This window comes from Cololabis saira, chromosome 22 (assembly GCF_033807715.1).
Source record: "Cololabis saira isolate AMF1-May2022 chromosome 22, fColSai1.1, whole genome shotgun sequence".
Classification (NCBI taxonomy): Eukaryota; Metazoa; Chordata; class Actinopteri; order Beloniformes; family Belonidae; genus Cololabis; species Cololabis saira.
The window spans coordinates 22,615,989-22,642,458 of NC_084608.1; the positions used below are offsets into that span (position 1 = coordinate 22,615,989).

A 26,470-nucleotide genomic window follows, 5' to 3' on the forward strand; every position below is an offset into this window, starting at 1 on the left:
CTGGATGCAGATGATGCTGAGCCGAAGTTTGACGAGCGTGAGGGTCACGACGAGTACTCGGAGATGCGCATGCCCATGTAACCCAAAGCAAGCCCTCCTTACCCTCGAACTCCTCTCAGCAGACGCCAAAATCTGTCGATCAAACCAATGAGTTCTGAAGAAGAGACGTGAAAGTAAAGAGAGCTGGAGCTTGGGTCAATCATTACACTGTTCAAGTGGCTTTTGTGCTGGTTCACAGCATTTTGTGGCTTTAAAGAAGAAAATGAAGAGATTAGCATTCGCTCACTTAAGATCTAGCTTCTTTGTTGTTGTTTTTTTTATGTTTATTTCAGGGGACAAGAGATTCCAAATCGAATGATGTGATCTCGAGCTCGAAATTTAAAATGCGATAACAGTAGATTGTTTTGCACACCTGATTAATTTTTAGACCAGTAATGTTGCTAATATTCTTGTTATATATCTGGAATATATATGATGCATTCCTCAAAGTTAACATGCTGAGTTATAGTGCTAATCATAGTTGTCACTTTTCTTCCTTTCTTTTTCTTTTTTTAAGCTCACCAAGCGCCTTATGAAGGAAACAAAATAACATACTAAGCTGTTTTTTTGTCCCACATTCTGTCTCATTTCAGACAGCTGATCACTTTAAATGCGAAGCTTGTAGCACTTTTTAAAAATACCAAATCAGATCGATGACTGTATGTAATCGTTTTAGCCTTGTAGTGTCCTCGTAAATATCGAGGGAGTTGTAGTCAGCTTCTTAAATGATCTGTGACTTGTTTTTAGCCTGCCCATTTTTTTTCTTTTCTTTTTGTCTTTTTTGTACTTAAATGCAGCAGCTTAAATAATACTCAGCCTTATGTCGAATCTTGTAGCTGCAGTTACACAAGATCACCAGCAGAGGGAGATCTTAGGACTGTTGTAATAATCCAAAAATAATTATGGAAATGCAGTTTTGTCTTCACACTAATGACATGAAATCCTTTTTATTTTCCCTGTAGAAAGTGACACGTACATACTTTATTAATGTCTCCATGCACATGTTTAGGGCACTATAATACTACCGTGAGATCTCACCTGGTGTTGTTGGAAAATGGGGAAAATGCTGTAATTAGTGTTGTATTTTAGTTGAGGTGCCAAATGTCTAGTGTAAATACTCTTGTGTGGTCAGAACAATAAGCCTGCTTCAGGCATATCTCATCTGTGCTGTTTTTGAAGGAGACTAAGTCTACACGTTTTCATGGGACAACATTCCACTTTTTACTTTTTTTTTTTGTTTTTTTTTTATCAGATATCAATTTATTGTTTGAACTTTTCACAATTATATCAACTTGAACAACCAAATTCCACACGAGCTGTGTTGGCAGACTTGATAATCCATACATTGCTGAGGGAAGGCTGTTAAAAGTGTTTTGTTTTTGTTCTGTTTTTTCATCATGTTGCTCCAGTGTGACATGGATTGGTTAAAGTTTTGACTGTGTCAAATGACTGAAATTTTCTGTACTCTGTTACTCTCACACGTGCATTTGAGTCACTTCCTTTCCCCCTGAGCAGTCCCGTCTCAGCCTGACTGAAATTGTGATCTTGTGCCTGTTTTAATGTCAAAGTTGCACAAAATCTCAAGTGCCTGTGGGACCATGAAGTAATCAGCTGCTGTGTCTGGTGTGTTTGATAGGATGACGCGTTATAGTACTATTGAGACACTCGTAAATCAAACATCTCTGATTTATTTATCTTTTGCAACATGTGACATCAATGCTGTTGTTTAATGTGTATTTTGAAGTCTACCACAGAATTTTAAATGTAAACACACTTGGCTGCACTATAATTGTGACAATGAAGAATGGTTGATTGACGAGTTGAAAGTTAAGTCCATTGTGTGTTTTGTCTCTGATAATCGTGCCTGTGAAGGTAGCCTGTGTATCTCTATAGTGTCATTAACTGCTGATAATATATGTAGATTAATTTCAAAAGCAATACAAAGTCCAAGAAGCTATTGCTGACGTTCCCTTGTGTATTAAGGGTTCAAATAATTGAATTGTTATGAATAAAAGTTATTTTCTATTTTCCCTGTCTGACCTGTTGTATTTTTCTTCTTAGGAAGAATTGTTTAAATTAATGTAAAATGTACTATACTTAATGAGCAAGACAAGGCAATATATTTACCAAACAGAATACTTGTAGGATTGCATATATCACACTTTAAAGCCACCTCATGTAGCAATATCACCTCTATGGTGTCAAACAGTTAGCTGTCACTTTAGCCACTGACTTCTGAGCTGTGTAAGGTGCCTAACAGAGATATGTTGCTTTTATTTTAGAGATAACGTTTTAATTTGCACCGAGACTTGGCTCTAATGGCACTTCTCCACTAGTACCTACTCAACCCGGCTCGGCTCGCCTCCACTCGGTTTGGTGCTTTCCCACCAGGGGTCTACCTGGGCCGAGTAGATGCTTTTCTGTAACTACTCTGCCGAGGTTCTAAGCGGGCTGAGTTGGGCTGTATCTGACATCATCACACTACACGCTACCGATTGGTCGGTAGCGGACGGTAGCAGACGTCTGAGTCAGGATGTGACATCAGAGAAAGAGCGATTCTGACGGTGGCTTCTTGTTCATTTTATTCGACAGGCAATGGCAGCGCAAAAGTCTGTTTCGTGATCCAACTCTGAGGTGCAGATGTTCATAAACCTGGTGTCTGAGGAGAGAATTAAAAAAGGGATCTAGACAGGCGATAAGGAACGACCAGATCCACCAGGAGCTCTGTCACACTGCTTGCGGCTACCAATGGACTTTTCAGCAGCGCCGAGACAAACAAAAAAAATTAAAAAGCGTCACCGCTTGAAGCTTCTCTCACTCATTTTTTTTACTTGATATCAAACACAAGCCACAGACCCAGCAGCACATATATCATCTCCTCCAGGTTCTACATCTTTTAGTGTTGTCTTCATTTAGATCACACAATCAAATACGTCACAGCAGCTTTGCTCCAACCCTCCTACTTCTGCTCCAGGTGCTGAATTGTTATGGAAAAGAAACTAGGCCGAGTTGAGTCGAGCCGCGTAGGTACACCACTGTAGAGACCATTAGGCCTCGGCTGAAACTCCTCTAGCCCTTGTTTCAGTTCAGGCATTCCTTGTTATGGATGTTATTTTGGTGGGGGCATCTGAAATGAGGATGAGTGGAGCTAAGCCTCAGTTGCCACTAGTTAACAAAGCGAATGTACAGTAACTGAGGTTAGATAGATAGATAGATAGATAGAACTTTATTCATCCCCAAAGGGAAATTCAACCGTCCAGCAGCTCATCAAAACATAAACATAAAAATCAACCCAACTTCCATTCAGACAATAAAAGCACATTCATAATATTAAAATAAACATGAAATATAAGGTTTTTAAACAAATATCATGTAAAGTGCAAACTAAAATATAGTCCAGTTGTGGCAGAGGTGAGAGTGTGAGACTGAGTTCAGGACGAGTTAAACCGTCTTATGGCTGTGGGGACGAAGGATCTCCTGAATCGCTCCGTTAGGTGAACATGTTCCACCGGTGAGCCCGTTTTTGGGTTAATCTGAATTTTAGCAGAGTCGTGGGTTTGTCCAGTTCTTTTTGTACGGTGGGGCATGAACCTTTTTGTGATATGGTGCCTCCATGTGGCCAGAAGCGGTATTGCTACATAGTCGCCTGAAAGGAAATAATAGATAGATAGATAGATAGATAGATAGATAGATAGATAGATAGATTTATTATAGTACCCTTGGGTAAATTTGGTTCACAGTGAGTGCCTCATCATACAATCTAAAACCATACACTCAACAACACAGGATAATATAAAGTGACAACAACTTTGGCTAAAAGAACAAAGAACAAGAAGGGCGGCCCCAAGATAAGAATCAAAATAAGTTAAAACATCGGTAGACTAAAAACACAAAATATTAAAACCAAGCAAAAGGATAAAAAAATGTGCCTTTTCATAAAAACAAGATAAAGGAAACAATACAAAACATAAATGCAAAGTTATGTTGCAGTTCCCTCACTTATTCATGGCACTGATGGCTGCTGGTACAAAGCTATTTCTGTAGCGTTTCGTTTTGCCAGCAGGTACCCTGATGCCTTTTTTTCCCCCATCCATCCATTATCTATACCCATTTATTCCCATTCAGAGTGATGGGGTATGCTGGAGCCTTTTTTGTTTTGTTTGTTTAAATTAAAAGCTAAAAAAAATGAAAAGAAATTAAAAAAAACAATCAGGGGATTATTGAAATGCCTGACACAATTTTGCCAAAATCTAGTGTAAAAGTTCTTATGTTTAGAGATGGGAGGTTGTGTGGAGACAAAGAAGGGACTGAAGGATGTTTCTGCTCCAATCTGGGTGAGTGATGTAACAAAACTATGAACTGCTGACTGAATTATATTTTCAGAGCGAGGCAGCCCCAACAAGGTTTCTGGGCTGATTTAGTCAGAAGTTTTGATTTGTTAGTCTTTAAAGACACCCAATATCTGCTCCCAAACACTAAAAAGTATAATATAACCCTTTTAAAGATGTGAATTAATAATAAAAATGAAATCTGCAAGCAGCGTTGATCGTCCCTCGTACTTGTGGCCCCAGGTGCCAACATAACGAAGATCTTGTCTAATGCCCATCCCTTCATGTTAAAAATGGCTTGCCCAAAAGAGAGGGGTCAAAGCTGCAGAAACCAACAGCAAAGAATATGTAATATATTCATCAGTAGATACCAAAGAGTTTTAAGGTGCGATATAAAATGATCTGGGCACATGGGAACATGGGAACATGAGCACAGCTCATGTTCAAAATCAACAATAACATGCTGCCAGACTGTATCCAAAATATGTTCAATTTAAGACAAAGCCATTACAACCTCAGAGGGGAAAGTATATACAGAAAATCAACAATCAGAACCAACACCAAACTAAGATGCACTACAGTGGCAGCGGTGGATGTATGGAATAAATTAGATATAGATTTGAAATTATGCAGAACTTTAACTTTATTTAAAAAAACATTGAAAAGAAGGATGATTTCCTTATATTAAATTAATGAGTGGCTTGATGTTGATTTGGGTATTTATTTATTTAATTGGTGATTTGCTTTGATTTCTTAAGGATGAAGGTAACATGTAGACTGCACCTTTATTTTAAAAATCTTTTATTTTTTGAGGAATGTTTGTTATCCCTACAGAGGCAATTTGTTTTACGGGCAGTCTTTCTCTTACTTTTTGCTTTTATTTTATTAATTTAATTAATCTTTTTGAGGGTAGGCAAATAATAAGCTTTGCTTCAGCCTACCCCTTTTTCGGTCTAGATGTTATTTGTTTATTTGTATACTGGATACTGTATACTTTTGTTATGTTATCTTTGAACAATTGAACGTTTTCTTGTTGTCAGTTTTACTCTTGGTTTTTTATTTATTTATTTTTTTTATGTCATGACCGAAAATAAAATAAACTAAACTAATCTGGGATGCTGATCCTGATCTTCCTTTGTGACTTTCTGATCTGGGGATAATTAGGACACCATGTGTGGTCCGGAGGGAACATACCACGTAAACAAATGTCAGAATTTAAATTGGAGCAAGAACATTAAATGCTTTGGAGGTGATCAGTTATTGTCCAGATTAAATCTTTGTTTTAATAGTTCTCTAGATGGAAAAATATTACAAAGGATTTTAAAATGAATTGCTTTAGCTTTGGGGCTTAAAGGATATGAGAGGTAAATTGATCTCCATTTTTTAACTTCTGAAATTGGAAACAGTTGAATATTAAAGGTTCTATTTGACCGGACTGGGAAAAAAGCATTAAATGCAGACGCATCCGTTTGTTAGAGTTATGTTTATCCAGGAAGTCTGAAAGTGAAGGTAATTGAAGTTCTAAGAATTTGAATGTTCATATTTTGGGTGAGTAGTTTGACTGAAAGTGGAATAGACTTTATTACAACGTTAAATTGAGTGTGTGTGCAATTTAAATTGTACTTGGTACAAAAGCTTTCTAAAGGTAGCCATCCCCCCACTCTTTCAGTCACAACTGCTGGAGAAATACACCACTTCCGTTGGACTGCTCTTAAAAATGAAATCTCCTTATTTCAACAGTGTCTAAAACACATAAATACTCCCCTTGCAGTCGAATTATATACTCTGATTACAACTGTCAATTTATCCTGAACCCCTTGTACTTGTCAGTATGATTTCCCTTCCTTATTTATTATTTAAGTACTCATTTTTCATTCATTTGTTTATTTATTTTTCCCACATTCTTATTTATTTAGCTATTCATTTTTATATTTATTCATTTATTTTCTTCCTTTCCCTTTATACAATCTCAATTTAATAGGAGGTGTGATTGTTCTCTCAATCTGATGGCTGGTCAAACAATCATTTGGAACAGTACATCATCCCCAGTCACAAGGCAAGGTAGAAAGGATGAATCAATCTGTAAAATCCAAGTTGGCAAAAATCTGTGCACAGACCAAAATGAACTGGTTAGATGCCTTGGCTCAGTCATCCAGAGAATAGGGTTGACTCCCCATGAGTTACAAACGGGTTGCCCATTTCCTGGGCCACACGGCAGGTTACCCTGCTCACAGGACTCTGAGAATGAAATGTCACACCATGATTTTTACAAAGCCCTCCACAGTCTTGTTTCAGCTTTCTTTAAACAGGCTACCATCCCAGCAGGGCCAGCACAGGGAGAAACAGGCCCAGGACCGGAGTGGGTACGCATAAAGGTCATCAAAAGAAGTGGTCCGAACCCAGGTGGACAGGACCCTTGAGGATCACAGAGAGGACATCTCACGCCGTGAGGGTCCAAGGAAAAGGTGAAACTTGGTTCCACTTGAGTCAGTGTGCTGCAGCAGACGAACCGCAGCGCACTTTGGACCAGGTCCAGCAGGGCCTTCAAACAGCTGTTTGTACGGCTGTATCTGACGGCTGTATCTAAATTGTTTTGCTTGTGTTTGCTTTAAGTCTAGCAAGATTAGCCTGCATTAACCGTATTAATTGTTGGTAATCCTACTCCTTAACCACACCCGAGAACGAGCTAACTGACTAGAGCAGGGGTCGGCAACCCAACATGTTTTAGAGCCATATTGGACCAAAAACACAGAAAAATAATATGTCTGGAGCCGCAAAAAATGAAGTCTTGTATAAGCTTTAGAATGAAGAAACACATGCTGCATGTTTCTATATTAGTTAGAACTGGGGGAAGATTTTTTTTTTCATTATGCACTTCGAGAAAAAAGTCGAAATGCCGAGAAAAAAGTTGAAATGTCAAGAAAAAAGTCAAAATGTTGAGAGAAAAGTCTAAATTTAGAGAAAAAAGGAAAAGAAAAAGGAAGAAAGAAAGAGAGAAAAAATGAAAAAAAGTAGAAAAACAAAAAAAAAAGAAAAGAAGAAAGAAGAAAAAAAGAGAAAAAAAAGAAAAAAAGGAAAAAAGAAGAAAAAAGGAAAAAAAAGGTCAAACCTTTTTGAAAAAGCTCCAGGAGCCTCCAGGGCGGCGCTAAAGAGCCGCATGCAGCTCTGGAGCCGCGGGTTGCCGACCCCTGGACTAGAGAGAGGGTTTGAAACTCCTGACCTAGACACTTCTGAGGTCAGTACAAGGTACCGGTACGTTAGTGTCATTAGACGAGATGGCTCCCCTTTTAACCCCTCCCAGAATAGCTATTGTAGGTATGGGTATAATCTCATGCTGTTTGGTTTCTTTTATTCTATGGTATCACTGTGACTTTCCTTTCCAAACCTGTGGTAAGTCAGGTCAGGCGGCCCCCACACGTGATAAGCGGTCTGTGCCTCAGAAAATACGGAGGCCTCAAGTTCAATTACGTAAGAGAGACAAACGCAACGTTTATGGCCCACGTGTAAAAAGGAGGGCTGGAAGACGTTTTTGACATCAGGCGTATTTAAGTTTTCAGAGCTGAGGGTGGTTTCCAACTTCTTAGTTCTCATTATTAACAATGACTATTTGTTTCTCCGAATGGGCTGAGACCGTCCTTGACGATTATCAGTTCTTATCATGTAGGTGCTGCTGCAGCGCTTTCCATTCCAGCACATCCCGTTCCTATTGTCCGTGTCTGTCTGGTTTCCTTACACCATGCAGTTATGACATTTCCAAGATGTGTTGATGCATTGGTGGATCTATAGTAATGTCAAACTTATTATAACATTACAATATGACTGGAGGCTAACAGAGTTAATTTCTCTGAGAAATTTTAAATCTACATTGAAAGTACTTGAGGCCGACTCCATTACATGTACCTGTTTTTTGTGATTTGCTTGCTTTTTTTTATTTTATTTTAATTGTATTTTATCTGTTGGTGTTTTCTGTCATTTATAACTACGTGTTGTAATTGCTGCTGCCTATCTTGGCCAGGTCTCCCTTGGAAAAGAAGTTTTTAATCTCAATGGGATTTTAAATAAAGGTTAAATAAAAAAATAATAATTAGTAGTCTTTTTAACAATCTATCTAGGAGCATAATAGTTTAAAACCCTCAGTATGATTTCTTAATGTTTAATTCTACAATTTTAGTGATTGAGGTTGATGTATGATTTCTTAATGTTTAATTATATTTTTAGGTATTACCGGTATTGTCACATTCGCTCAGTGGTGGTCCGTCTCATTACTGCTATCGTTGAAAAGGAGAGTGCTGATTCTAAACCTCCACCTTTTCAGATGTGTGCAGTCACTGAGGTTCCATCTGAAGAAACTATATTCGCTATATTCTAACTATAACTATATTCACCCTGATTTCTCTTTAGGTGGCGTGATCTCTTAAAGGAGATCAAACGGGGGAATTGTTGGATGTCTATTTCATATATCCTCATAGGGCTGGGCGATATGGACCAAAAGTCATATCTCGATATTTTCTAGCTGAATGGCGATACTCGATATATATCGATATTTTTTCTGTGCCATAATTGGGGTTTCCCCCAAAGCATTATAGCTTAGCATCTCTGTTAGCTTCATTTTTTTCTGAAGCAAACCCTTAAAAAAACAGTCAGTTTTAATACAAAGCCTCGTGTCAAATGTCACACAGGTTCCTTTATTAACAGAGGTCTGCACAATATCAAAATGTATAAAACAAATTAAATAAAAATAAACTGCCTGCATATATAGAATAAAAATGCTTCTTGAATAAAATAAAACAAATATCCCTTTCCTGCATAACAATTAAATTAAAATACACTGTGCCATTAATACAATGTAGACAGTAACAGGCAGACTTTTCCACTGAGGTGCAAATAACAAAATATCTCAAATAAAAGAGATGCAAATCTCAAATAAAACATTCAAGTCAATTTGTGACAAAATAAGCTATATCAAAATCATAAAAATATATATTTTTTTAAAAATCGATATAAACAATATTGTCTCGTACAATATCGCGTTTGAAAATATATCGATATATATTAAAATCTCGATATATCGCCCAGCCCTATATCCTCATATGACTTTTTTTTTTTTTTTCATTTTTTTTTTTTTTTTTTTTTTTTCACCCCATCTGGCGCCCCGGTTGGCCAGAGGGGGCATGTATAGCCCAGGACTGTGTGCATGTTTTTGTGAGGGTAGCTCACACTAGCTACCCAGGGGAACACACGGGGAGAACATAGAAACTCCACACAGAAAGTTCGCCAACCCCCACCCATGGTGTGGGCACTGAAGTCATGGGGGAACTAACACGCACTTCAGCACCCACAGCGTCCCCCGGCGGGAATCGAACCCAGGACCTTCTTGCTGTGAGACCGCTGCACTACCAGCTGCGCCACCGTGCCCCCGTCATATGACTTATTAAACTCTGCTGTCTTGTAAAAACTATGCAATAATGCCAGGCTACAAGATGGCCTTGGAGAGGGAACAGCCTGGGTCTGAACTGATAAGGTGCAGGTTTAAATACAGTCTGCTGCCCCCACGCAGATCAGATCACTTCAGAGGTAGACAGAGTGCTGCAGGCTTGATCTCCAGAATGCATTCTGTATATCTATAACGCCGGGTGTTTTTGCTTAAATAAAAAACTAAAACTTATATCTTGTCCTGGCTCTATGTGATCAAAAAACTCAGAGAGAAGCAGCTAGGCTGCTCTCCTGAGGGGAAGGGGAGGGCTAGTGGGAGCACAGCGTCTTGTTTTCATTCCTTCAGGGAGATTGTGACTGGAGCGGCAACGTTTAGAAAGTTTCGGAGGATGTGAAAAGAGAGGCTCCAAAAGAGTGACAAGACAGAGGGAGGGATGAGAAAAACCATCTACCTTCACCGAGAGCAGGAAGACAGCAGGAAGAGAACATTATATGAACTAGGCTGGAAAAGGGTCTACCGTATACCAGGTTGGGATGGCGGCACACGTGGACGCGGCGGGTTGGTGCTCTTCCACTCAGAGTTTGTCTTTTCCACACCACCCGGTTAAATACACCTATACCCGGGTGGATATGCTCTCTATTGGACAACGGAGTAGGCGAGGCTCGCCGTGCGAGTTTCTCCACAACATCCCGGACGACATCGCAGGGACGCCCGTCCCTCCATGGACCACCACCGCAGCTCCGGGCAGCCGGCGGCGGCGGCGGAGGGGCTGCCGGGGCGGCGTGCTAGCGAGGCTACAGAAGCAGCCACACAGGCCACCGCTCCCGAGCATTTTCCTGTCCAGGTCTCCTGCAAAAAAATTGGACGAGTGGAAGCTGATGGTTGAAACCAAGAAGTCTGTCGGGACCTGCTGCATCCTGCTGCTCAGGGAGACCTGGTCGGACCCACTCGTACCGGGAACGGCCGTGGAGCTGGCGGGCTACACGGCATACCGGCAGGACAGGTCGACAAGCTCCTGTCAGGAAAGGGGAGCGGGGCTCTGCATTTACGTGAACAAAAGCTGGTGCACAAACTCAACAGTGGTCGTGAGACACTGCTCTCCGGACGCGGAGTTCGTGACCATCAGATGCAGACCCGTGTACCTCCCCCGTGAGATTAGCGTCGTCCTGCTCACCGCCGTGCACATGGCGCCGGGTGCTGATGCCGGCTCGGCTCTGGAGCTTCTGCTGGACAAAATCAGATACCAACAGAGCAGATATCCCGAGGGTGCTCACATCATTGCAGGGGACTTTAACCATGCGGATCTGACAGGAGCATTCTCCAATTTCCACCAGCAGATTATAACTGAGGAGAAGACACTGGACGAGCTGTACACTAACATCAGGGAGGCCTACAGGGCTAGACCGTTGGCACGTCTGGGGGAGTCTGATCACACGTCTCTGCTACTGATACCCACATACACCCCCCTCTCCAAACAAGGTCCGATCACTCAGACCATCACCACTTGGCCCGCGGATTCCATCCACAAGCTGCGGGACTGCTTCCAGACAACAGACTGGGAGGTGTTTGCTCACCAGGACCCGGAGAAACACACTGCAGTGGTTCTGGATTACATCAGGTTCTGCACAGACTCTGTCACCAGGGAGAGAACTATAAAGGTTTATCCCAACCAAAAGCCCTGGATGACAAAGGAGGTGCAGCGCCTCCTGAAAGCCAGGACAACTGCTTACAAGTCTGGGGACGAGGCGCTCTACAGTGCAGCCAGAGGCGACCTGAAACGAGGCATCCGCCAGGCCAAGGCAGCCTACGGGAGGAGGATGGAGGACCATCCCGGGAGCACCGACACCAGAGAGGTGTGGAAGGGTTTCAAAAACATGACCAACCCCTCAGCCGCTGAGGGTGACTCTTCTCTGGCAGAGAAGCTCAGTATCCTCGAGGTGACGCCAACATCTGCCTCACCACAGCCGCCTGCCCACCGTAGCCTAGAAGAATGGGAGGTGAGGCGGATGCTGAAGAAGGTGAACCCGAGAGAGGATCCAGGACCGGACGGTGTGGCTGGCCGGGTGCTGAGAGACTGTGCGTACGAACTGGCTGGGATTTTCACAAGAATCCTCAACCAGTCCCTGTCTTAAGTCACCGGCCCTCCCTGCCTAATGTCCTCCACCATCGTCCCACTGACAAAAAACCCTGCATCAACACCCTGAACGACCACCGCCCAGTGGCACTTTACTGTTACCAGTACTTTTACTATTGGTTCTTTATAAAAACCCGTTTTTAACAAATCTGGAGGATGTTTTTATCTTTAAGTCCTTTTGCCTGGCTTGTTTTTCTATTTTTTATCTGCTTTTAATTGTATCCAACCCCACATTTTGACAGACTTAAGACGTATTTTAACGTTGACTTTGGCCTGATCTGCTGGCTGATGGTCTTTTTAAAGCAGCACAACGTAACTTTCAGCTTTTCTGAGTTTGGCGGCATCTTTTGGACAAAAGCGGTAGTGCTTTACCAGAAAGAACACTACGTTTCCCATGAGCACCAGCGCGTACTGCCGGAAAACTCCTGTCCCGTCGCGTGCATTTGTTTTGAGAGAAGACGGGACGCTTTTCTGTTTCACCAAGTGAACAGACGGAACGCAAAAAAAAAGATGTTAAACTGCTGGAAAGGAATTGGAATTTACCGGGATACCTTAAACAAGGAAGCCAGGGAGCAGTATATGGAGAAAATAATGATTATTAACGGTCTGGATCCATATGAAATCCCTACTAAAGAATGGAGCTCCTCGTCGGAGCTGCACTCTTTAGAAGGATTTACTGCCGCAGTTCTGCAGAACCACCGTCTCCGGCTACCTTGTTTAGGAGTGTTTGGCAGCTGCTTTGGTAAATGTTTGACTCGCCATGTGTTTCAATAAATTAGTACAATAGTACAACATACAGTACATGTTTTCATCGGTGCAGGAGACTTTTATGTAGGTCTTAGTCTGATACATCAGACAGATACATTTCAATACTGTAGGTGAAAGCATAAAATCATGTAGTAGATGTCGCTATCCAGCACATTTTTATACACCCATGCCCGTGGCCCACCTGATGTGTGTTGTTGATTCTTCGACAATGTCAATGTCAATTTTATTTAATAGCACATTTAAAGACAACCAAGGTTTACCAAAGTGCTGTACAGTATACATTAAAATGAAACAATACCAAAAGAAATTAAAGCTGCAAGCAGCAATGAACGGGCCCTCGCACCCTTGTGCATGTTCAGGCGTGCTGCAGTGGAAGCGCTTGTATGACTTGCATGTAGATTCTTCAGGCCTGGACATTTAGCAGACGACACCAGCCACAACTCTCTATATCAAGTTTTCTAGAGGGCGCTGTTGAGCCATTAGGCCACGCCTAATGCAAACCATTAAATATCAAATTTATCGCCAGGCCTGGCTTGCATGCAAAATCTGGTGACTTTTGGGGCTTTTATGGGGGAAAAAAAGACCCGTTCTTAGCCCCGCCCCTTCTTCTGATTGGTCGATGTGTGATAGTTACGATTTTCTGCAATAAATTTGGAAACGGTTTGACATAAAGACTCGTGGGTGGTGTCATCGGACATGGTTTTGACTCCTTCACCTTAATTGGTGCAAATTAGCCCTGCCCCTTCATCTGATTGGACGATATCTCATAGTTCCTACTTTCTGCCATAACTTTTGAATGGTTCGATATAAAGAGTCGTGGGTGGCGTCATCAGACTTAGTTTTGAGCCCTTGACCTTTATTGGTGAAAATTTGCACGTGCGAGAGCATCGCTGCTTGCAGCTTTAATTTGTTCTTATTTCTCCTTTGAGGCTTCAGTGGTGGTTTTTTCTTCTTCTGTTGCTGTGAAATTGTTGGCAGTTCATCATCGTCTTCTGTGACAAAGAGCTCCCATTTAGACCTCAGCAGTTTGGTGAACTCTGCAGCCTTACAATCAAGACTTTCTATGAGCTTGTCTTTTCTTTTCAGTTTGGAGGTGAGTTTAAGAATATTGCTGTTCTTTTCTTGTAACTCTATTTTCAAATTATTCAGCTCATCGACGGCTAACATAACATAGGCTTTTCTACATTTGACTTCATCCTTCAAAGAATCAAGTAACTCTTTGACATCTTTAGTGTATTTTTCAGCGATACTTAAACATTGCTTGTCTGTTGCCAGGTTCTCATTCCTTTCCTTTTCGTGAGAAACATGCATTTTTTGCACCTTGTTTCTGATAAAATCACTCTGAGTTATCAGTTGGTCAATATCCCGTAGAGCAGGGGCGTCCAAACTTTTTGCAAAGAGGGCCAGATTTGATAAAGTCAAGATGCCCAGGGGCCAATAGTTTGTTTGGACATTTTTTAACTACAAAAGTTTCATGCAAATACACACTGTCACAATTATCTTTATTTTTCAAATGACAAAATAACCAAATATAAGCCACTCAGGCAGATGTGAACAACTCTAAAAACACAAATTCTGCCTTTCATTCATATCCTGAGTCAGATAACATTGAACAAACTATGAAATAGTTTAAATTTACATGAGTTTAAAATATCTTTGCCTCATGAACATTTAAAACAGGAGTTATGAGTAATGCTAAGTTGTCTGTTATTATTAAATCTTAAAACAAGTGAATTTTGAAAATAATAGTCACATCTATAGGTTCATAACATCAACAGTAATAACCAAATCTTACTCAAGAGTTAAATTAAACCTAAGTGCCATCAATCCAAGTGCATAAATGTTTTTTTTGGCTTTTCACTGTTAATAGTGACAGATGTTACCGTTCAAAATACTCAATTTCAGATTGATCAAACATATAACTTGCTGACTTGCTAACTTGCCAACTTCCACACAGATTAGGTGATGTTACATAAAAGAACATCCAGGACCTCGGATCAAACATGGTAATATATTCTAGAGGTGTTTCTTTGTCCTCATTTTGCAGACTTTTTTCTGTCACTCATGAAGAACAGCTGACCTTTAAACTGCGAGCCCACCGTGGGGGTCTTGCTGCAAAGCCCATCTTCTCTGCAGTGGCTTGTGTAACAAAGGGAGAAGACAGGATGTTGAGCAGCAGCTCCACCTAGTGACAGAAAAACGAATTACAGCAGGATGGCTCCACTCAAACTGCTTAATTTGGTTTGTTGGGAAAAAAAACTGATTCAATTTATTTTTTTTACCTCTGAAAAATCATTCTTCTCAGCTTTCCTTGTAGCAGACTCTGCCATCCAGTTCCTCAGAATATATCTAGGATTTATACCTGTAAAGCATAAGATACAGTTAGATGAAGTCAGAACTTAATCAACATTAAACATTTAGTTTCTTACGTTTCATCCTGTGTTGACGATCCAAATCACTGTCACTCTGTTGCCTGAAAAAGAGAAAAACAGAGCATTCATGCTACTAAAGCCCGTCAGATAGACATTTTCACGCACAACTTTTAAAGAAACCAAGTTTGAAAATCCCCAAATCTCTTTTCTTACCTGCTGAGACGCAGCATGTACATGTTGAGCCAATCAGAGAAAAGTTTGTGTGATGACAGATCTTCAAGAGCCCACATCTAATAAACAACAAACAGACATAAATTCATAAGAAATCAATAATGTCAGATATAGATTTGACACATACTGGTTAAAAGTGCAGCAACACAGCTACATAAAGTATAAGCATCTTGAGATGTAGTCATTTTATCTTGTACTGTATATTAATCAATATAATTAAATGTGTTGAAAAAAATCGATTTTCAAATTCTAAATCAATTTGTATGTTTTTATTTATTTATTTATTTTTCTTTTCTCATCATTACATTACAACTTTTGTTGGACACGAGCATAACTAGTGCCATGTTTTTGTCTTTAAATATGTTTAAAGGTATGAAAACATTAAAGTTTTCAGTTATAATTGCATAAATTGTCTATATTTATTTGCTTTATATACTGTCTTGGGGTTACATTTGCATAAAATGCTAAAAACCAAATTCTCAAAAATGGGAAAAAATGAAAGCGATTTCATACTGTTTGCTGCCCTGGATCTGTTTGGTAATTCTGCCCCACACGATGTTTCTGAAAGCAGTTCTATCAGTATTCTGGGAGGTGATTGGTCCTTACGGCATCATTAGCTGCCAATACTTGCTGTTGAATCTCAATATAATACTAGTATTCATATGTTGCATAACTACACAGTCATATAATTCATAAAACAGCTGAAAAAACATTTTTAATAACACTAACCCAAATCGATATCGGAATCGAATCGAATCGGATCGAATCAAAGCGTGATAATTAATTCCGAATCTTAAGAATCGGAATCGAATCGATTCTTGACATTTGAATCGATGCCCAGCCCTATAATTAAGATAGTTGATGGATGGTTGGATAATTGTACCTGTGTAAAGTTCCTGTTGTGAAGCTGGTTGGCAGAAACTTCACTGAGCTCCCTGAAAGTCATGGTGAAGTCTGAGTGTGTGTCCTCCATCATCTGCTAGACAAACTTCTCATTTAGTGAGTAAAGTAGAGTTTTAGATGAGCTGTAACAACACATATCTGTAAATGACCTGCCTTGAGCATGAAGGCAATAATGACGTTATCGTCCTCTTCTTCACCAACAAGGCCCAGTTTTGCTTTAAATATCTGGTGAATCCTGATGTGAGAGAACAAAGAAAAGCAACAGATGACTTTTTCATCAAGGTTTCAAAGGCACAAAGGTGAATATAGCAGTGTAACGTTTCACATGGAACTCACCTCATCTGGTAAACTTTTCTGTAATCTTTTAGAACAAGTTTAGCCCTTAGAAAACAAAAACAGAAGTTACCAATTGTACTTAATGAGTTACCTAGAGTTTAAAAAATATATGACATAAAATAATCATTTGCCTTTTTTGACAGATCTCAACAAGAAAATATTTTTCAAACATTAATCCACAAAAAAACTTAACAGATGTAATATTTTTCTGAAGAATAACGAACACATGGGCCAGAAGCTAATACTGCCCCTTTGTGAGAATCATTTCAAACCACTCCCTCATTAAATGTTTACCTCCCCTGTTAAATTTTTCTTGCACTGGTTGTATCATTTCCAATCACAGCCTTTCAGTGGTAAACAGTGTTGTGGAAAAACTTGTGTATAATATTTTTAAACTACTAGGCAACTGTCTGGATGGAAACTGAATGCATTTAGGTTACCAGGATTAAGAGTTGCATGCAAGTGGGTCAGAACATACACCAGGCGTCTTGATGCAGGAATGACACAAAACAAGGGATGCATAATGATTTTAAACACCACAGATGATGACTAATCATTAAAATTCTGATAAACAGGTCATTGTAACACCAAATCTAATGTTTCAGGAACAAAATATCAGTTTGCACGCTGTGCAACCAGGCCAAGGCTAATATTCCCATTACAAGCAGATCTAAAAGCCTCAATTTCCTCTGTTTGAGTCATTTTCTGTGAATATTGTGTTTGAGGTCCCCTTCACGTTCAACTTCAACTTCCAGATAGATGGCTCTGCATCATCGTCAAACTGTTATTGAGGTGGTAAAATTAAAGACCGCCCAGTGCCCGAGGCAGCGAAACAACTCCAGACCACAACATTTCCACCATCTTACATCACAGATATCATCTTCCCACATCTTGCTTTTGATGGGTCCAGGACGAGTCTATGACTACTCTGCCCAACTGCTTTGTCTACAGCACAACATCTTCAGACAGCAACAGATTTTTCCAGTCGTACCTCACTTGACACCATGATAGACGTGCAAGCTTTTTTTGATAAGCTCTCTCACATAAAGGTTCAAAATTGTTGTTTTTTTTTTACATGAAAGAGAGAGAAATTGGCCTGAATTCATTTAAAGCTCATATGTATCCAAAAATCTTTTGTAAGAATTGCTTCTAACTCTCCACGTTCAACACCATCCACACCTCTGTTTAAAAAATTACAAATACTAACAATCTACGATGTGAATAAGTATCAAACAGGAATCCTGATGTATAAAGTCATATGCTCCCCGTTAACTTTACCCAGACATTTTCATAATTATTTTGAGTTTAATTCTTATTATCATTCATACTCCACAAGAAGAAGGAATGATTTTCATCCCCTTCTGTAGAACCGCAGTTCAGGGGCGTCAATTAGGTATGCCAAGGTATGGCAGCCGCCACACCTTGGCTTCAAGGAAAAATGTAAATGTTTGTTTTTTAAATACATTTATGGAATTACTCTGTGTCTATTTGTATTGATTATTCTATTACTTAATACATATAGAATAACTACAAATGCAAATCAGAACAACATGATCGATTTCACTAGTTATTATACACTGCAAAAACTCAAAATCTTACCAAGAATATTTGTCTTATTTCTAGTTAAAATGTCTAATTTTTAGTCAAAAAAAATCTCATTACATTTAAGACAAGACTCAAAAACAACCACATCTGTTTCAAGTAAATTTTCACTTAAAATAAGTAGAAAAATCTGCCAGTGGAACAAGATTTTTTGCTTGTAATGAGAAGATAAATCTTGTTCCACTGGCAGATTTTTCTACTTATTTCAAGTGAAAATGTACCTGAAACTGGTGAAAATGGTCAAATAACAAGTTATTTTTCTGGTGATGACTCTTGTTTAAGTGTAATGAGATTTTTTGACAAAAAATGAGACATTTTAACTAGAAATAAGACAAATATTCCTGGTAAGATTTTGAGTTTTTGCAGTGAGCGAGACTGCATTTGAAAAAGTTCCAATTTTCTTAACCACACAGATCAGCTACATAGACTTCTGTGATGAGTATTTGCTGGACGTGTTGATTGATACTATAGTTAAGTTCTGTGACTCGTAACCTTGCCATACCTTAGTTTTGACTGAATTGACGCCACTGCCGCAGTTGCTAAATTTTCATTTATGTCTCAAGGTGTTGTGCTGTGGAACATTATCTGCATTTAAAAGAAAGCTGAAAAAAGGTTTATAGATTTTTAATATATCTGTGTTTTTCATTCACCATTATTCAAATATATTTCTAAGCTATTTAATTATATTCTGAAGTATCGTATAACTCTGAGTTATCAGTTATACTGTATAGGCCTACAGTATGTATTGTGCTTATATGATTTTGTGAAATATTGTTTTTTATTTTTTCTTGTTTTCGGGAGGGGGAGTCCCTTATAAGCCCTTTGGGTTTTTTATGACCTCTCCTGCACATCTTTTCTTAACTTTTTCTACTGTGTAATGTTCCTTTTTACGACTGCAGTGTCCCCTCCCCTAAAGCTGAAAAATGATATACTGTAAATACCAAAAAGTCACATCCTGCATGTCACTCTCTCAGAACAAAAATAGTTCATGTTAGTCTTACTGTTTCTTCTGTTCTTGTGTCAGCACAGGACTCAGAGCCACCAAGAGCTTCTCCAAGTTGAACAAACCAACTTCAGCTTGAGCTCCTATTCTGTATCTGCCCTCGTCGTCAGACGTGTTGGGGACGAAATCTGCAAAACCAAAGCTCTGTGTGACTCTGGATAAGACTCACATATTTCAAAGCAACGTAACAAGGAAATATTGCACGCACTGGGATCGTATGACTCCATGAAGCCAAACGGTCCGTAGTCTATGGTTATAGAAAGAAGACTAAAGTTGTCTGTGTTGCAAACACCTGCAGTGATAACACAGCAGCAGATATCAGTGCAGTGTTGAGATAAAAATGTGCGAATAAATGTCTTACAAAACAACAAAGTTTCTCACCATGTGCAAACCCCACTGACATCCACTGGGCGATCAGATGTGCTGTTTCGTTTACAACTGTGGAGTAAAACACCTACACATACAAAGAATTACATAATAAAGGTTTCACTTGTTTCCGGACTATATTTCCAACATCTTAAAGCAAAAAAAAAAAGTTCTATTTTTTATTAGCAACTCACCAAATATTTTTCGGGGTCATCCAAACGAATGAATGAAAAATGTTCTTTGATTATGAAGTTCAGCAGATTCCTAAAGTAAAAGAAAAAAATGCATGGTGGTGTACACAACACAACATGGTGGTGTACACAACACAATAGAGGAAAAATCATGAATAAAATGAGCTGTTTCACCTCAGAAGATCAAGTTCTCCACTTTCAGACAAAATTTCTAATGATCCAATCCGAAACCATGACTTGGCCAACCGGAGCACAACCGCTCCTGTGAGGAGAAGCAAAAAACAAAATCACTCAACTAGAATAAAAAAAGGGAAAAAAACATGTTAATGGTGGGAATAATGTTAGAAGATAACAAGTATCTAGCAGTTCTGAACTATTTAGTTCAGTCTACGAGTATTTGTGACTCAATTCACATTACCTCTCTCTTTCTTCACATTTCCATTATAGAACTGATCCCTCAAAACCGGCTCGTCACTTACAATTAGACTAAAAGAAAAAATATAGATAATTAATTAATTATAGAAGACACTTAACAATCATAAGGTCACAGAATCATCCAACCTGAAATCTAATTTATTCAAAAACATGTTTTTCCTGCATCAAGTAAAAGCCAAAGTGATAAAAAGTTGAAAAATGTTAATCAAAAACTTAAATAGTAATAAATAAATGAATCCCACATTTAATCAGATATCTGTTACATTTCAGTAAGCAGCTGATAATATGATCCCTCTGATGTTCAGACATCAATAGTAGTTTTTGGAACACGTCCAAACTAGCGCCGTTTCATTTTAAAAATAGTGAAACTTTGGATACAGCTACACCTTGCATCCACACTAATTTGGGGAGTTTCAACCTCAGAAACAGAAAACCTTGTGCTTCACTCCAGGCCCCACTTCAGTTTATAACGCTGGGGTTGCAGTCAAGTGTGGAAGACTAAAAATAGAAGCTTTTAGAAACAATAACACAGCTTTCAGAGTGACGTACCCTTCCCTGATTCACGAAGTCTGTATTATATGACCTTTGTTGGATAATAACAATAACAGAAAGCTTAAAAATGGTCTCTTGTTTATTATAAGTTCCTTATTTAACCCGTAGATGAACTGTTAGTGGGGATCGGTTTCATATTAAAAGGACAATTCAAAAAGAAACTAAACTAGTGTGCACATATCACCTTACAGTACATATGCACAGTAAGAAGTAAAAATACATTAATCAAAGAAGAGGTACTGAACTATTCTGTGCTTTATTTTATACACTTCACACAATCTTAAACCCAACTGAGATCTTTCTAAACCCTTCTTACCTGGCAGCCCTGCTGGTGGGAATGCCGAGGAAGTACATGGCCTCGCTGCACAGGAACTCCCTGACAGACGATCGGATTACGGCTCGGCCGTCTCCAGATCTGCAGTGAAATGGAAATCCTTTCTGAGATAATTTCACATCTAATTCATTTACATTACATTCAAAAGATGCATTAAAAGGTTCAAATGCGGTTTCAGTTTAATTATGTAAAAAAACAATGACTGAACCTTGAATACGGAGTTTTCCCAGAGCCTTTGAGCTGCAGCTCCCATAGTTCACCTCTCCTGTAAAAACATAAGATTAACAATAATAAGTTCATGCTTTGGTGGGAACCGCAGATTAAACGAAAACATGAAAACCTTACAGAAAAGTGTCCTCACCTGTTTAAATACTGACCAAGTAAATGTGCTCGACCGTCCCCCAGCTGACCTGCCCAATAACCAAACTATTGCAGAGGAAGATGAAACAAATATTAAGTTTTAGTGTTACTTCATACTTCATATAGTTTACAAATGACCAGCAGTTCCTGGGTTTGTATATCTGAGAGTACTAAACTCATTCCCAGGTGGTTACATGTAGTTTTGAGTTACACACTTAGTACCTTGTTCTGGACATTTTCGTTAACAAAAGCACAGTGAGAAGTATAGCATAGATTCACATTTATTCCACGATCATAGGAGAGGAACATTACAAGTCAAAATTGTCTCTTCTCTGCTACTCTGAAGCTGCACTGGACATACCCACAAATATAACCATACCTGGAAACAAGAACCGCCCTGATAGGGGAGGATCTAAGGGAGGATCTTATTCTTTGTTCTTAAAAACTGTCGAGGCAGAAACTGGTTTAGGTGGGCTCTCGTCAGTAGCTGTAACTGGGTGTGTTTGTCCCTAATGGAAAGGAGTCTCCCAGGAGTGTAGCCAGGTTTACTATCGTTAAGAAAAAAACAACCTACTCCTTCATCTGCACTTTCTACACGTTGGAATAAGGGAAAATATATTTTCTGACATCTGAGTGACCTCATTAAATGATTCTGTGCTTCACTTCAGTCATGCCTGCACCTCATACTATACCCATGAGGTATACAGAGACATTCATATCCACACACGTCATGCACATATCTTCATATATCATGTCTACACGCCATGCACACTTTAGGGCAACCACCTTCAATGTGGATGCTCTGAAACCAATTTTGAAGCTTTAAAGAAAAGCATAAACACAATAACTTCATAATCAGTTGGTCATCATGTGGCATGTTTTCTGATAAAAATATAGCTTTATAAAAGTACAGTATGCTTATTAAACATGAACAGCTCGTCATGTAATACCACCGCCAGGGGTACACTTGATTATATTGTACGTCAGGCACTATAACTTGAATTGCTGCAACCTTTTTAGGTCATGCCATACAGAAAGACTAACATCATGCACACATCTCCATATCTCACATATCCTTAGGTACGCATACACAAAACCATGATATTCATGCACTTTTACACTAGCAAGTTCCTCGGCTGTGAGTCACACCTCAAAGACAGTGTGGCTAAAGCTAAAGATACTATCAGGGAAGAGAAAAGTTGTACTTTTCATGGTCGCGCATCCAGTAATTTTCCATCAGGCATACTGGAAGAATATATAATAAAAGTTAATTCAGGTTCTACCACATATTTCCATTACATGCATCCAAAAATAAAAAACAGCTCATCCTGAAATACATTAAAAAGCAAACAAATGATTTTTATGTTGATAAAAATATATATATGATGGTCACCTGATGACCTCCATATCTGTGAGCAAGTGGTACAGATCCAGGTAGCAGTCTGCTGCCGCTTGCATAAAGCAGGAAATCCTCTGACTGTGATACATTTATGTCTAAATCCAAGATCCCCTCGATTACATCCTGCAGGACAAATTCATAAAAATTAAAACATCATATTCACAGTGAAAGTCTGAATTCAGATATTTACATGACGTCTTCACCTTAGAAACTACTGCCAGTCTCAGTGGGCCTGTCAGTGCAGTTGGAGTGGATTTAGAAAATATGCAGTTCTTCACAGTTCGGACAAAGTTGCCATCAACCTCATCCACAGGGAATGCGTCTGTTGGAAACGAGAGCTTTGCACTGAGTCGTTACTACAGTTATTGTGTGTGTCAGTTTGCTGAGCTGCAAGGACACAATCTCTTTTACCTATTAGCTTCTTGCAGGATACTTTAAAGTGGTCCAGGTTGTGCGTGACATTTGAAGATTTCACACTCCACCTGGACTTTACACTGTGTGTTGATGACTGGCTGGCAGATGCTGCATCCTCACGACTGTGGCAGTCAGGTTCAGCAGAGGGACAAAACTCCAGGACGTACACAGGTGGGAGGTGTGATGCTGCTACCAGAGTAAAGACGAGTACTTTGTAGGTGCACCACATTTTCCAGAAACATCAGATCCCTTCAATGTGGCTGCTCTGAAACCAATTTTGACGCTATAAAGAAAAGCACAAACACAATAACTTTTAGTTGGTCGTCAATGTGGCATGTTTTCTGATCATTTTAAGAAAAGTTAAAGGACTGTAGCTTCATAAAAGCATAGTATGCCTATTAAACATGAACAGCTTGTCATGCCACGCCGGTCATGAAGAAGAAGAATAAGCTTTATTGGCCAAGTATAAACATGCCAGACAGGGAATTTGTTTTTTTCGCTGAACCCAGATTTAAATAGTTGCAAACAGTAATAGACAAATGGCTCTTATTAACATATGTACAATTTTAAAGTGAAAGGTGCAGCAGTATGAGGTAGACATGATTATTGAAAACTGCATTGTTATGAACTTTGTTATGCTGCCGTGTGGTCAAAAGTGGCAGTGTTGCAGACTTTTTAGGTCGGACAAGACTGATTTTAATACCGTCTCATGGCTTTTGTCAGTTTTAACTTTAGTAATTGAGGATACTCCGGGTGAATCCTTTCCTGAAACTTGCCTGCAAAATTGCCAAGACTACATGTAATAACAATATTAATTGAATTATGGATATTTTTGGTTTTGTAACTGATTTTTATTCATAGTAAAGAAAGAAAATGTGTGTAAAAACACAAAATAGGTGTTTCATAGTACAGTATCTGCATATTTAAACTTTTTTTGAAAACTTGGAGAAGAATCGTTCCCAAGAAAAGTTTTTTCCAACCTTTATAACAAAAGTCTAGAGCTACATTAGTAGTGTTTGCTTAATCAAAACTATTGTTTTTTTTACACCAATCTATATTCTGAAATGTACGGAAGAGTATTAGGGCCACTTAAAAAAAAAATAAAAAATTCTGAGAAAAAAGTCAGAATTCTGACTTTAATCTCAGAATTCTGAGAAAAAAGTCAGAATTCTAGGCCACTAAAAAAAATAATAATAATTCTGAGAAAAAAGTCAGAATTCTGAGATTAAAGTCAGAATTCTGACTTTTTTCTCAGAATTCTGACTTTTTTCTCAGAATTCTGAGATTAAAGTCAGAATTCTGACTTTTTCTCAGAATTCTGACTTTAATCTCAGAATTCTGAGAAAAAAGTCAGAATCCATCCATTATCTATACCCGCTTTATCCCTTGCGGGGTCACGGGGGTCTGCTGGAGCCTATCCCAGCTCATTTCAGGTGAGAGGCAGGACAGGTCACCAGTCCATCACAGGGCCACATATAAACACACAAACCATGCTCACAACAACACTCACGCTCACACCTACGGGCAATTTAGAATCACCAATTAACCTAGCGTGCATGTTTTTGGACTGTGGGAGGAAGCCGGAGTACCCGGAGGAAACCCACGCAAGCACGGGGAGAACATCCGGGGACCTTCTTGCTGTGAGGCAACAGTGCTAACCACTAAGCCACCGTGCTGCCCCCCCCCCCCCCCCAAAAAAAAGCCTCTCACCTGAAATGAGCTGGGATAGGCTCCAGCAGACCCCCGTGACCCCGCAAGGGATAAAGCGGGTATAGATAATGGATGGATTCTGACTTTTTTCTCAGAATTCTGAGATTAAAGTCAGAATTCTGAGAAAAAGTCAGAATTCTGACTTTAATCTCAGAATTCTGAGAAAAAAGTCAGAATTCTGAGAAAAAAGTCAGAATTCTGACTTTTTTCTCAGAATTCTGAGATTAAAGTCAGAATTCTGACTTTTTTCTCAGAATTCTGAGAAAAAAGTCAGAATTCTGACTTTTTTCTCAGAATTCTGAGAAAAAAGTCAGAATTCTGACTTTTTTTTTTTTTGTGGCCTAGAATTCTGACTTTTTTCTCAGAATTCTGACTTTTTTCTCAGAATTATTATTATTTTTTTTTAGTGGCCTAGAATTCTGATTTTTTTCTCCGAATTCTGAGATTAAAGTCAGAATTCTGACTTTTTTCTCAGAATTTATTTTATTTTTTTTAAGTGGCCCTAATACTCTTCCGTAGAAATGTCATACAAATAATTGTATTCTAATAATCTAATTTATACATTTTCTTCCTTATGCAATAATTACTTCACTTCTTTACACTGGTATATCTGTGTTCTATATACTCTTTAGTCTACTATTAAGCTGCATTCCATTTACCTCGGAAATCGAAACTGAAAACTGGGAAGGGCAGCCTTCTTGGAATGGTAACTCGGGGGTGGTGAAGCTTCTCCCACTTTCCCAGTAGGAAATCCCACTTTGAGCGGCGTTCCAGTTGAAAATTCCGACTAGGAACTGGGAAATTCCGACTTCCGAGGACAAATGGAACGCGGCATTAGTATCAAACACCTTTTTAAAATGGTTTTATTTCTTATTCAATATTTCTGGTCAGAATATTTATGAAATTTACAACAAATTGTGATAAATAACTTTTACTTTTTTTTTCTGGAGCAACTGCCTTAATGAAACACACAATTTTGGGATATTTTACGATATCTGAGTAAAGACCAACCAGTTTACCCTTGGGTATCAATAAAGTAGCCTGAGACTGTTCAATGTAATGGATTAATTTATGCAGTTAGCATTACTTAACTGCCAGCCCCAAAACTGATATACTCCAAATGACACAGGAAAACGTCCTTCAGAAGGTTTATTTGGGACAAAAGATATAGTTTGTCCCACTTTCACATTTGTAAGATGAAAAAAAAACCGAATTATAAATCATTTGTGCTTGCCTCCCGCAGCTTTCTGCAGCCACCGGATGCTAACGGCTAAACCGGCTAAACTGACGGTTACAACATCAAGGTGACGCGTTTCCGCTTCCGGTTCCAATTTTTAATTTTATTTTTATTTTTATATTTTTTTAATGTAAACACTTGAGTATTGTAACAATCCTTGAGGCATATAAAACATATAAAACAGCATGTATATTTATAAGGCACACAACGCTAAAGGACATTTGTAAGGGACCCTTTTTTTTTGCCAACATAACAATGATAAAAAAAACTTCACATTATGCAAATTCACGTCGAATTATAACATATAAAGAGTACAACTCAA

General features: G+C 39.0%; 3 protein-coding genes across 7 annotated transcripts in view; 2 read left to right on the forward strand and 1 right to left on the reverse strand.

Moving 5' to 3' along the window:
* slc4a2b (solute carrier family 4 member 2b) overlaps positions 1-2,075 on the forward strand; it is a 38,783-nt gene extending 36,708 nt beyond the window's left edge. For all 3 annotated transcript variants that reach the window (XM_061713639.1, XM_061713640.1, XM_061713641.1), the window contains one exon: positions 1-2,075. In XM_061713639.1, coding sequence (XP_061569623.1) covers positions 1-81 — 81 coding nt within the window. In that variant the 3' untranslated portion in view covers positions 82-2,075.
* acbd5a (acyl-CoA binding domain containing 5a) overlaps positions 1-26,470 on the forward strand; it is a 171,144-nt gene that overhangs the window by 59,675 nt on the left and 84,999 nt on the right. The gene's annotated exons all lie outside the window — the stretch shown is intronic.
* On the reverse strand, positions 14,553-26,174 carry LOC133423082 (protein adenylyltransferase SelO-like). 3 transcript variants are annotated; one of them, XM_061713189.1, is made up of 20 exons: positions 26,146-26,174; positions 23,199-23,484; positions 22,991-23,109; positions 22,782-22,910; positions 21,390-21,454; positions 21,237-21,293; positions 21,011-21,109; positions 20,126-20,193; positions 19,882-19,969; positions 19,711-19,780; positions 19,532-19,604; positions 19,359-19,397; positions 19,149-19,278; positions 16,546-16,590; positions 16,363-16,444; positions 16,190-16,282; positions 15,289-15,365; positions 15,133-15,176; positions 14,986-15,065; positions 14,553-14,888 (listed from the first exon to the last, which is right to left on the reverse strand). In XM_061713189.1, the coding sequence occupies exons 2-20, from the start codon at positions 23,428-23,430 to the stop codon at positions 14,766-14,768; spliced, it is 1,713 nt and encodes a 570-aa protein (XP_061569173.1). In that variant the 5' UTR covers positions 23,431-23,484; positions 26,146-26,174; the 3' UTR covers positions 14,553-14,765. The 3 variants fall into 3 exon arrangements, with proteins under 3 accessions (XP_061569173.1, XP_061569172.1, XP_061569174.1); XM_061713188.1 differs by having other exon boundaries at positions 19,359-19,442; XM_061713190.1 differs by lacking the exons at positions 22,782-22,910; positions 22,991-23,109; positions 23,199-23,484; positions 26,146-26,174 and adding an exon at positions 21,611-22,033 and having other exon boundaries at positions 19,359-19,442.